The sequence below is a fragment of the Chiloscyllium punctatum genome, chromosome 1 (assembly GCF_047496795.1).
Source record: "Chiloscyllium punctatum isolate Juve2018m chromosome 1, sChiPun1.3, whole genome shotgun sequence".
Taxonomy (NCBI): domain Eukaryota; kingdom Metazoa; phylum Chordata; class Chondrichthyes; order Orectolobiformes; family Hemiscylliidae; genus Chiloscyllium; species Chiloscyllium punctatum.
The window spans coordinates 164,042,262-164,055,137 of NC_092739.1; the positions used below are offsets into that span (position 1 = coordinate 164,042,262).

Below are 12,876 nucleotides of genomic sequence, written 5' to 3' on the forward strand. Positions count from 1 at the left end.
CCTTCTGGTTCACTGAAGCCCTTTATGCCATCCATACCTGGCCTACATTTGACTCCAGAACCTCAGCCAATGTGGGTGACTCTTAACTGCCCCCTGGCAATGGGAAATAAATACAGCAACGCCCTGATCCCATGAATAAGTTAAAATTGCTGTGGGTCAGTAGTCACAGGCCAGGCCAGGGAAAGGTGGCAGATTACTTACCCTAAAAGGATGTTACTCAACCAGATGGGCTTTTCCAACAATCAGTCACCTTCAAACAAACAAACAGTGAATTCTATTCTGAAGAAGGGTCACTGGACTCCCAAACTTTCACTGTGTTTCTCTCTTCACAGATGCTGCCAATTATTGTTTCTCTGTCTGTGTTTCAGAGTTCCAGCATCTATCATTTTACTTCAGCGTCAGAAATTGTGGCGTTTCATTTCCAGTGCACTCAGCCCGTAAGGCGTCACAGGTTTCAGGGATAAGGAGCTTGTGAAGCCAGGTTGGAGAGGTTGGAAGTGTTTTCATTGAACAGGATAAAGTGAAGAGGAGATTTGATTTGATTTGATTTGATTTGAAAGACGTTTTCTAGATCACGAGGGGCCTAGACACAGGACCTGTGTCAGAAGCTCTTCTCCTGTCCTGGCGAAACAGTCTAAAGGGGCTGAACGGCCTTCCCTATGGCTACGTAACAGGCCAAATGAACTCTGCAATTTTCTGTGTGATACAAGCGATATAAATAATACAGATCACCAGGCTTACGTAGGTGTCGTGGTCATACAACTCAACCACAATGTTAGGAGGGTTATTGGTGGTGATGTTGGAATCACTGAAAATCTCCACTTCATGGAAGATGAGGGTCTGGTCCCAGGTGGGGTTCAAGGTGCTTTTCATTGTCACGGTCGCTTGGCTTTGGTGTAGGAATGAGACAATGGCGTATGGGTCTGTAACGAGAAGATAAAGAGCCAAGTCAGTTTACACATGGAACCCTTAACCCAAACAGCCAGAGTTGGTTTTCTTTAATTCATGCCTGGGAAACAGGTGTCGCTGGCTGGTCCAACCTTTATTGCACATCCCTAGTTGCCCCTTGAGAAGGTGGGGGTGAGCTGCCTTCTTGAACTGCCCATTGGGTGTGGGTTGACCCACAATGCCCTTAGGGAGGGAATTCCAGGAATATGACCCAGCAATAGTGAAGGAATGGCCAAATATTTCCAAATGAGTGGCTTAGAGGGGAACTTGCAGGTGGTGGTGTCCCCAAGTAGCTACTGCCCTTGTCCTTCTAGATGGAAGTAGATAATGGGTTTAGAACATAGAACATAGGCCATTACAGCGCAACACAGGCCTTGATATTGTGCCCAGCTGTGGAACCAATCTGAAGCTCATCTAACCTACACTATTCCATTCTCATCCATATGCCTATCCAATGACCATTTAAATGCCCTTAAAGTTGGTGAGTCTACTATTGGTGCAGGCAGGTCGTTCCACCCCCTCACTACTCTCTGTATAAAGAAACTACCCCTGACATCTGTCCTATATCTATCACCTCTCAATTTACAGCTGGGTCCTCTTGTGTGAGCCATCACCATCCAAGGAAAAAGGCTCTTACTGTCCACCCTATCTAACCCTATGATTACCTTATATGTCTCAATTAAGTCACATCTTAATGTTTTTCTCTCTAATGAAAACAGCCTCAAGTCCCCAGCCTTTTCTCGTAAGACCTTCCCTCCATACCAGGCAACATCCTAGTAAATCTCCTCTGCACCCTTTCCAAAGCTCCTTTCTATAATGCAGTGACCAGAACTGTACACAATACTCCAAGTGTGGCCGTACCAGAGTTATGTACAGCTGCGGCATGACCTCATGGTTCCGAAACTCAATCCCTCTACCAATAAAAGCTAACACACTGTACGCCTTCTTAACAACCCTGTCAACCTGGGTGGCAACTTTCAAGGATCTATGTACATGGACACAGAGATCTCTCTGCTCAAAAGAGAAAATGCTGGAAAGTCTCAGCAGATCTGGCAGCATCTGTAAGGAAAGAAAAGAGCTGACGTTTCGAGTCTAACTGACCCTTTGTCAAAGCTAGGGTTTGACAAAGGGTCAGTTAGACTCGAAACATCAGCTCTTTTCTCTCCTTACAGATGCTGCCAAACCTGCTGAGATTTTCCAGCATTTTCTTTTTTGGTTTCAGATTCCAGCATCTACAGTAATTTGCTTTGATCTCTCTGCTCATCTACACTACCAAGAATCTTCCCATTAGCCCAGTACTCTGCATTCCTGTTACTCCTTCCAAAGTGCATCACCTAATACTTTTCCACATTAAACTCCATTTGCCACCTCTCAGCTCAGTTCTGCAGCTTATCTATGTCCCTCTGTAGCCTACAACATCCTTCGGCACTATCCACAACTCCACCGACCTTAGTGTAATTTGCAAATTTACTAACCCATTCTTCTACACCCTCATCCAGGCCATTTATAAAAATGACAAACAGCAGTGGACCCAAACAAATCCATGTGGCATTCCACTAGTAACTGAACTCCAGGATGAATATTTCCCATCAACCACTACTCTCTGCTTCTTTCTTCTCGCCGATTTCTGATCTAAACCACTAAATATCATGCAATCCAATGTCTCTATATTTTCTACAATAGCCTACCATGGGGAACCTTATCAAACATCTTACTAAAATCCATATACACCGCATCAACCGCTTTACCTTCATGCACCTGTTTGGTCACCTTCTCAAAGAACTCAATAAGGTTTGTGAGGCACAACCTACCCTTTACAAAACCTTGTTGACTATCCCTAATCAACTTATTCCTTTCTAGATAATTATAAACCCTATCTCTTATAACCCTTTCCAATACTTTACCCACAACCAAAGTAGGGCTCACTGGTCTACAATTTCCAGGGTTGTCTCTACTCCCCTTTAGATTAAATCCCCTAAAGTGTGGAAACAGGCCCTTCGGCCCAACGAGTCCACACCGACCCTCCGAAGAGTAACCCACCCAGCCCCATTTCCCTCTGACTAATGCATCTCACACTATGGGCAATTTATCATGGCCAATTCACCCTAACCTGCACATCTTTGTGACTGTGGGAGCAAACCCACACAGACACGGGGAGAATGTGCAAACTCCACACAGACAGTCGCCCGGGACTGGAATCGAACCTGAGACCCTGGTGCTGTGAGGCAGCAGTGCTAACCACTGAGCCACCATGCCGCCCCCTTCTTAAATAAGGGGACAACATTTGCTATCCTCCAGTTGTCTGGCACTACTCCTGCAGACAATGACGACATAAAGACAAAAGGAAAAGGCTCTGCAATCTCCTCCCCAGCTTCTCAGAGAATCCTCAGATAAATCCCAACTGGCCCAGGGGACTTATCTACTTTTACACTTTCAGAATTGCTAACACCTCCTTCTTATGTACCTCAATCCCACCTAGTCCAGTAGCCTGTATCTCTGTATTCTCCTCGACCACATTGTCTTTTTCTAGTATGAATACTGATGAAAAGTATTCATTGAGCACTTCACTCATCTCCTCTGACTCCACACACGACTTCCCATTACTATGCTCAATCGGCCCTTATCATACTCTCACCACTCTTTTATTCCTTGGGGTTTGGAAGGTGTTGTTAAAATGACTATGGTGACAACATCTGTCATTGGGAATCCATTATTAAGAAAGTAATAACAGGACATTTGAAAAGTCAAAAAGCAATCCATTAGAGTCAGCAAGGTTCTATGAAAGGTAAATCATGTTTGACTAATTTGCTAGAGTTCTTTGAAGATGTAAATAGTATAGACAATGAGAATCCAGTACATCTAGAATTCCAGAAGACATTCCAGCACACAAAACTACACTTTGCACTGTATGTCAGTACATATGACAATAATAAATTGATAAGGTGTGGTACAAATAGTTCAGACACAAGATAAGATCACATGGGATATGGGTAATTTATTAGCTTGGACAGAGAATAAGACCATAAGAACTAATGAAGGCCATTCGGCCTCTCAAGCTTGCTTGGCCACTCTGTAGGGCCATGGCTGATTCCTCATGCCCATTTTCCTGTCCTTTCCCTCCAACTCTTGATTCCCCAACTGATCAAGAATCTCCCTCAGCCTTAAACATACACATGGACTCTGCTCCCACAGCTCTCTCTGTGGCGAGGAGTTCCAAAGACTCACAACCCTCTGAGAGAAGAAATTTCTCTTCACCTCCATCTTAAATTGGTGCCTCTTTATCCTGAGACTGTCCCCTCTGGTCCTAGACTGTTCCATGTGGGGAAACATTCTCTCAGCATTGACCCTTCAGAGTCCGATATGTTTCAATGCAATCACCTCTCATTCCTCTAAACTCCAGTGAATAGAATCCCAACCTGTTTAATCTTTGGTCTTAATACAGTCTCTCCATACCAGGGATCATCCTAATGAACCTTCTCTGAACTGTCTCCAATGAAATATCATTCCCTTAAATAAGGGAACCAACACTGCTCACAGTACTGCAGATGCGGTCTCACCAGCACGTTATACAGTTAGAGTAAGACTTCTGCACTGTTATACTCCAACCATCTTGAAATCAGGGTGAAGATTTCCATCAGTCTTCCTGATTCCCTGCTGCCCCTGTGTGTTAACTTTCATTGATTCATGCACAAGTCCCATCCTCATTGTGTTGCAGCTCTCTGCAGTTTCTCTCCATTTAAATAATATTCTACTCTTTTGTTCTCTCTTCAATGCCAATATACTACCTCCAACAGCATGGGCTCTTATAGACTAACTTTTTGTGAGGTAGCTTGTCAAACAGCTTCTGGAAGCCTAAATACAACACATCGACTGGCCCCCCTCTATCCACTGCGGTTGGGACTTCCTCGAAAACCCCCAGCAAATTACTCACATGATCTCTCTTTCATTAGGCCAAGCTGACTCTGCTTGATTAGATTATAATTTTCCAAATGCTCTGGGGTTAATTTCTCAATAATTGTTTCCAATACTTTACCGACAATAGATGCTCGGCTGATCAGCCTCCAGTTACCTGCTTTTTGCCTCCCTCTCGTTGTGAATATTAGTGTTACATTAGCAGTTTCCTATCCTCTGTTACTTCTCCAGAATCCAGACATTATTAGAAAGTTATAACTGATGCACCCACTATCTCAGTAGCTCCCCATCAGGGCCAGGGGATTCGTTTGTCTAGTGATGGTGATGGAACTTAATTCCTCCCCTGTACTGTTTAATATTAATGGAAGGCTGAAACTATCTTCCGTCGTAAAAACTGATGGAAATTATCTGCTTAATTCCTCTGCCATTTCAAGCATGCAGATACAGCAGGTAGTGAAGAAGGCTAATAGCATGCTGGCCTTCATAACAAAAGGAATTGAGTACAGGAGCAAAGAGGTCCTTCTGCAGCTCTACAGGGCCCTGGTGAGACTGCACCTGGAATATTGTGCGCAGTTTTGGTCTCCAAATTTGAGGAAAGACACTCTGGCTATTGAGGGAGTGCAGTGTAGGTTCATGAGGTCAACTCCCGGAATGGCGGGACTATCTTACACTGAAAGATTGGAGCGACTGTGCTTGTATACTTAGAAGGCTGAGAGGGGATCTGATTGAGACGTATAAGATTATTAAAGGATTGGACACTCTGGAGGCAGGAAACATGTTTCCGCTGATGGGTGAGTCCCAAACCAGAGGATACAGTTTAAAAATAAGGGGTAGGTCACTTAGAACAGTGTTGAGGAGAAACTTCTTCACCCAGAGGGTGGTGGGTGTATGGAATGCTCTGCCCCAGAAGGCTGTGGAGGCCAAGTCTCTGGATACTTTCAAGAAAGAGTTGGATAGAGCTCTTAAGGATAGTGGAATCAAGGGTTATGGGGATAAGGCAGGAACAGGATACTGATTGTGGATGATCAGCCATGATCATAATGAATGGTGGTGCTGGCTCGAAGGGCAGAATGGCCTACTCCTGCACCTGTTGTCTATTGTCTATTTTCTTGTTCCCGAAAAACTGTCTCCCCAGATTTATTTTCCAAATGGCCCACGTCCATTTTGACCTCTCCCTTCCTTTCTATGTAGTAAAAGAGGCTCTTACTGTCAGTTTTTATATTGGTCTTGTAGTTCATTTTTTCTCTCTTTATTATCTCTATTGTCTTCCTTTGCTGGATTCTGAATTTATCCCAGTCTTTGGGGCTATCACTGGCTTTGGCCCCCTTATCTTGGGGTGGCACGGTGGCTCAGTGCTGAGCACTGCTGCTTCACAGCATCAAGGTCCCAGGTTTGCTTCCACCCTCAGGTGACTGTGTGGAGTTTGCACATTCTCCCTGTGTCTGTGGGGGTTTCCTCCGGGTGCTCCGGTTTCCTCCCACAGTCCAAAGATGTGCAGATTAGGTGTATTGGCCATGGTAAGTTGCCCATAGCGTTAGGTGCATTAGTCAGAGGGAAATGGGTCTGGGTGTGTTACTCTTCGGAGGGTTGTTGGTCTGAAGGGTCTGTTTCCACACTGTAGGGAATTGAATCTATCTGCTTTATCTTTCAACTTAATACTCTCTTTAACTTCCTGGGTTAGTCGAAGTTGGTTTATCTCTATTGTCAAGGAAGAAATAGCAAGGTATCTCGATAAAAATTGCCCTGTCAGGCAGACACAGCATGAGTTCATTAAAGGGACAGGTCATGCTTCACTACTCTTTTGGAATTCTATGAAGACATGACAAGCAAGGTGGACAACGGGGACCCAGTAGATGTGGAGTATCTAGATTTCCAAAAGGCATTTGACAAGCTGCCGCATAAAAGGCTGCCACATAAGATAAAGATGCAAGGTGCTATTGGTAATAAATTAGCATGGATAGAGGATTGGTTTACCAATAGGAGGCAAAGAGTGGGGATAAATGTGTGCTGTTCTGGTTGGCAATCAGTAACTAGCGGTGTGCCTCAGGGATCGGTGTTGGGACCGCAATTATTGACAACTGACATGGATGATTTGGAGTTGGGGACCATGTGTAGTGTGTTAAAGTTTGCAGATGGCACTAAGATGAGTGGCAGAGTACTGTGAAACTTTGCAGAGGAACATAAATAGTTTAAGTGAGTGGGCAAAGGTCTGGCAGGTGGACTACAATGTAAATAAGTGTGAAGTCACCTATTTCGGTTGGAATAACAGTAAAACAGATTATTATTTGAATGGTAAAAAGTTGCAGCATGCTGCTGTGCAGAGGGAGCTGGGTGTCCTTGTGCATGAATCCCAGAAGGTTGGTCTGCAGGTGCAGCAGGTGATTAAGGAGGCAAATGGAATTTTGTCCTTCATTGCTAAAAGGATTGAGTTTAAAAACAGGGAGGTCATGTTGCAGCTGTACAGGATGCTTGTGAGGCCACACCTGGAGTACTCTGTGCAGATTTGGTCTCCTTACTTGAGAAAAGATGTACTGGCACTAGAGGGGGTGCAGAGAAGGTTCACTAGGTTGATTCCGGAGTTGAGGGGGTTGGCTTATGAGGAGACACTGAACAGACTGGGATTATATTAATTGGAATTCAGAAGAATGAGGGGGGATCTATTGGAAACATACACAATTATGAAAGGTATAGACTGATATAAGTAGGGAGGATGTCTCCAATGGTGGGTAAAACTAGGACTCAAAATTAGGGGGAGCAGATTTCGGACTGAATTGGGAAGGAACATCTTCACCCAGAGGGTTGTGAATCCATGGAATTCCCTGGCCCATATCCCTCCAGACCTTTCCTATTCACGTACCTATCAGCGTCTTTTAAACTTTGTAACTATACTTACATCCACCATTCCCATCATTCCACACATGAACCAATCTCTGTGTAAAAAGGTTGCCCTCATGTCTTTTTTAAATCTCTCTCCTCTCACCTTAAGAATATGCCCCCTCATCTTGAAATTGCCCATCCTACCATTCAGAGCTGAAAATGTGTTGCTGGAAAAGCACAGCAGGTCAGGCAGCATCCAAGGAGAAGGAGCATAAACGTTTCAGGCATCAGCCCTTCTTCACGAATGAGGAGCCCTTCTTCAGACCACCTCATTCCTGAAGAAGGGCTCATGCCCGAAACGCCGATTCTCCTGTTCCTTGGATGCTGCCTGACCTGCTGCGTTTTTCCAGCAACACATTTTTCAGCTCTGATCTCCAGCATCTGTAGTCCTCACTTTCTCCTAGAAGATTTTAACCTACTGCGAATCCTCTTACAAGGATGCCTTCCTTGAAGAAGCTCTCTTCCGCCCTCTACAAGGATCTCAGTGAGTCCCTCTCTCACTGCACCCCCCAAGGTCATCTCCTCTGCCCAGAAGCTCTTCAGTCACGTTCTCAAACAGACTCGCTACCACAGCCACATCTCCTTCCTCAGCACCTGCCTATGGAACCGACTGACCCCGCACGGACTCCGAACTACATTCAGACCAACACAATTTGGACCCAACCAGGACAACCAGTACCTACAACAAATCCGAAGCCTCCAGCAACAGACCCCCCTCTGGATCCTTCGCTCCACGCTTGGTCTCCTCATTCCTGAAGAAGGGCTCATGCCCAAAACGTCGATTCTCCTGCTCCATGGATGCTGCCTGACCTGCTGCGCTTTTCCAGCAACACATTTTCGGCTCTGATCTCCAGCATCTGCAGTCCTCACTTTCATCCTACGCCCCTCATGATTTTATAAGCCTCCAATACAGTCATCTCTCAACCTCCTACGCACCAGTGAAAAAGCCTTCTCTGAGATGTGGTGACCCTCAGGTAAGATTCACCATCTGTCGTCTCTGTCCCTGACGAGAGAGGGTAGCCCCTTGATTCTCTGGGACCTCAGCAGCTTTCCTTGGGCCGTCAACAGGTTTGAACGGCCCAACGGCCTCGCGCTCCACTGTAAGATTCCCAGCCGCAGGGGAAGGAAAGAGCCATGAGAAAGTATGAAAGGAAAGGCAGGACAGAAGTTGACAAACCGAAGGAGAATGGCTTTTTTGATGAGGAAGGTGTGCCAGCTCATGCCCGAAACGTCGATTCTCCTGCTCCTTGGATGCTGCCTGACCTGCTGCGCTTTTCCAGCAACACATTTTCAAACCGGAGGAGAAACAAGGTGAGCCGGAGACAGAAGGTGTTAAAACTTCACTGTGTGAGAAAGTCATTGACTGTTTCTTTTCATTTCAAAGCTAGGAACCATCAGTGGAAACAAAAACCCTTTTTTTTTTCCTGAGGTCTTTAGGTTGCTGCTGCAAGAATTTCCAATGGTCCCCAGTTGGGCTACTTTTCACAATAAACAAGAATAAATATATCTATATATAAGAACTCTCGCTGGCAGCGGCTTCGGAAAGGATCTTGAATGTTACAGCTCGTACAGCGAGCTCTCAATCACTGTCACTCTCTCGAAACCACCAGGAAGAAAAGAGACCTGTTTAAAAATGGGCATTCTTTCCACAGCCTGCACAGCCTGACCTTTATAACCGACATCACAGCAAGTCCACAACTGGGATTTTCCAGTTCTAAATTGGATCCCCGTCTTCCTTCCCCCCCCCCACAATCTACCCCCACCCCCCCTACCACTACTTCCCCACTGATTTTCGTTTTTGTAACTTTTCCCAGTGCAGCTGTTCATTTCTACATTTGCCTTGTTTTGGTGCCCAGGTCCTCTCTGTCTCTGCACTCCTGTACTTCTGTATGTATGTATACATGTGGACCACACACACACACACACACAGACACACACACACACACAGACACACACACACACACACACACACACACACACACACACACACACACGTACACACACAGGTACACTCACAGACAACACACAGACACACAACACACACACACAAACGTACACACACAACACACACACACATACACACAAAACACACACACAGACACACGTACACACACACAACACACAGACACACTCACACACATACACACCCACACAGCCACACACACACAAACACACGTACACACACAACACACATGTACACATACACACAACACAGACACACACACAACACACACATGTACACACAGACACACACATACACACGTACACACACAACATGCACATACACACACGTATACACATACACACACAAACACATACGTACAACACACAGACACACCCACACACACTACACACACATACACACATGTATACACACACACAAACACATACATACCACACACAGACACACGCACACACACAAAACACACACACGGACACACGGACATACACACACATACACACACAAACAAAACACACACACACACTCACACACATACTGTGTGTTCCCTGCAAGCTTGCATTGAAAAAGACTGACCAGCCCTGACCCTGATCCTGAGCTCCCGGTCACACAGCAGAGAGTTTGGATCCGCAGCGCCCTGAGCTGACGGACAAAGGTGGCCCTCTCTCACAGGGGTGCTGGGAGAGTGCTGGACAGTGGGCTTTCAGGAACAGACATCCATCTGCCCCTGTCAGGCACCAGGAACGATTACACTGAGAGGACCTTTCCATCTGCCTGGCAGAAACCTCTCAGCCGATATCACCAAAACATCACCAGGGAGCTGGGGAGTGGAAAAGACAAGATGGTGCCTACAGTGTGCAGCTCCTTGGGAACCCCCTACAGCAGATCTAACTCTAATATTTCTTATAACCGTCCTCCACTTTTAAACTTAAATGATAAATGTGTGAAATTCAGTCCTGTATGCCTCTGTCTGAGTTTCTTTGATCTGTATATCCTTGCTTATAATGATCTGCCCGCACTGCTCACCAACAAAGCCTTTCACTGTACTCTGGTACATGTGACAATAGATCAAACAATGAAAGGCAACCCAGTCAGTGTCGCGTGATTAGAGTTGCAGAGGCTTACAGCATGAAACAGGCCCTTCAGCCTGACACAGCCTTGCTGCCCAGGTCTCACAATGAAATGGTGATTTGTGGCATCTTGCTGTGCACAAATTGAATTTTTTTTCCCACGTCACAACAGTGGGTGATGTGCAAAGACTCGCTCCATCAGCTGAAACTTTGGAGGGTGATAAAGAAATGCAGGCTCTTGCCTTTCACTTGTGCACCTCCTGCTATTGGCCTGCCATCCCCATCACCTGAGAAGGTGGACAGGGCCTGGCCAATGGGTCAGCATCTCTGACAGTGCAGCACTCCCACTGCCATTGCGGTCTCGGTCCTTGTGTGGGTGTCACGACAGCAGGAGTTGACCTGGAGCGTACCAACCACTGGATCTTCTCAGTGATCACAGGCTGGACAGAGGTCCCCAAAATCATCGCTTTTATAGCTTTGTGCTCCTGAGTTACAGAGCTTCCCTGTTGGGTATTCACTGGGTGAGGGTGCGGGTTGGGTTTTATTACCCATCCCATAGTGTCAGATGCCAATGGACAGTTGTCCATCTTCCTGAAGTGATTTATTAGGTCAAAGACCACACGACACCAAGTTATTGTTCAACAGTATTATCTGAAAACAGAGCCCCAGGGCTCCAAAACCTTATGTTTTCAAATAAATCTGTTGGACAATAACTTGGTGCCATGTGATTTTTGACCTTGCTCAACCCAGTCCAACACTGACACCTCCACATCATAATTTATTAGAACACCTCAGAGGGAAGTTAAGAGCTAACCAAATTGTTGTGGGTCTGAAGTCCCATGTAGGCCAGACCAGGTAAGGATGGCAGCTCCCTTCCCTAAAGGACATTAACAATCCAGATGGGTGTTTCACAACATCCAGTGATGTTCGCCGTGCGGTTAGCTTTGAAGTGGTCAGTAGTTAGTACTGTTGCCTCACAGCGCCAGGGAGTTTGATTCCAGCCTTGGGTGACTGCCTGTGTGGAGTTCCTTCTGTGTTTGCGTGGGCTTCCTCCAGGTGCTCCGGTTTCCTCCCACTGTCCAAGTTGTGCAGGTTGGGTGGATAGACCATGCTATATCGCCCATAGTGTCCACTGACGTGCAGGCCAGATGGGTTAGCCATGGGAAATGTGAGGTTACGGGGATTGGGGTGGGCGGTGATGGAGATTGGGATGCCCTTCAGAGGGTCGGTGCAGTCTCGATGGGCTGGTTCTCAATCCAGACCATTCCTTTACTTCATCTTTCACCTTCTGCCATGCTGGGATTTGATCCCACGACCCCAAAGCAATAGCCTGGAGGTTCTGGATTGTTAGCCTAGTAACGTTAACACATCACCACCTGCCAGCACCTGAAATTAAATGGTAGTTGCAAGATAAACATCACTGAGATCTGTTACTAAATGAATGTAAATACTACTGTCCTCAGAGCCTGGATTTTTAGGCTACTGAGTCCACTCTCTATTTTCTATTTCCACCTTCTGCCTTCAAATGCACTGAAACAAATCACACTCTGTAAAGGGGAGCTGCTGTCTGTCGGTCTCGTGGTGTGAATGTGCCAGTTGGTATTTTTTCCAAGAACGCTATGCAGCCTGACTCTGATGTCTGACAGGAGAGTGATTGGCACCCTCGCATCCATCATTCCTTTACCTCCTCCATCTGGTGCTGCAACTGGCTTCGGTCATGGCACACACGTGGTGCACATCACACCTGGCCCCTCACTCCATCCAAAGTGTCCTGAGGCAACTTCAGCACCGCTCACAGGCTCTGCCAGAGGAACGCACTCCCCGTGCGAGATGCCAGGGACAGCCGCCAGAAAAGAGGAGAGCCACAAATCCAGACGGGAATTCAGTAGCAACCTTTTGACTCATAGACTGGAGAGAGGGCAGAACTCAGTGGCAAAAGGAGCCGATGAAGTGGGGAGCAGAGTTGAGTTTAAGGATAAGACAGGGAAAAGGAACTGGAGGATAGAAGGGCTAAATATTAAAGGAGGCTTGTGTACTGGGTTAATGAGCCTGTTGTAGCGTTGGAGATTCAAATGTTATTGACCCAGAAAATCATCTGGGGATCCAGAT

At 46.2% G+C, this 12,876-nt stretch overlaps 1 protein-coding gene across 6 annotated transcripts in view; it reads right to left on the reverse strand.

Annotated features, from left to right (window-relative positions):
• The window catches only part of dysf (dysferlin, limb girdle muscular dystrophy 2B (autosomal recessive)), a 377,035-nt gene that overhangs the window by 99,458 nt on the left and 264,701 nt on the right, over nt 1–12,876 (reverse strand). For all 6 annotated transcript variants that reach the window (XM_072577935.1, XM_072577982.1, XM_072577963.1 and 3 more), the window contains one exon: nt 742–923. In XM_072577935.1, the coding sequence (XP_072434036.1) occupies nt 742–923 (182 nt within the window). The remainder of the gene's footprint in view (nt 1–741; nt 924–12,876) is intronic.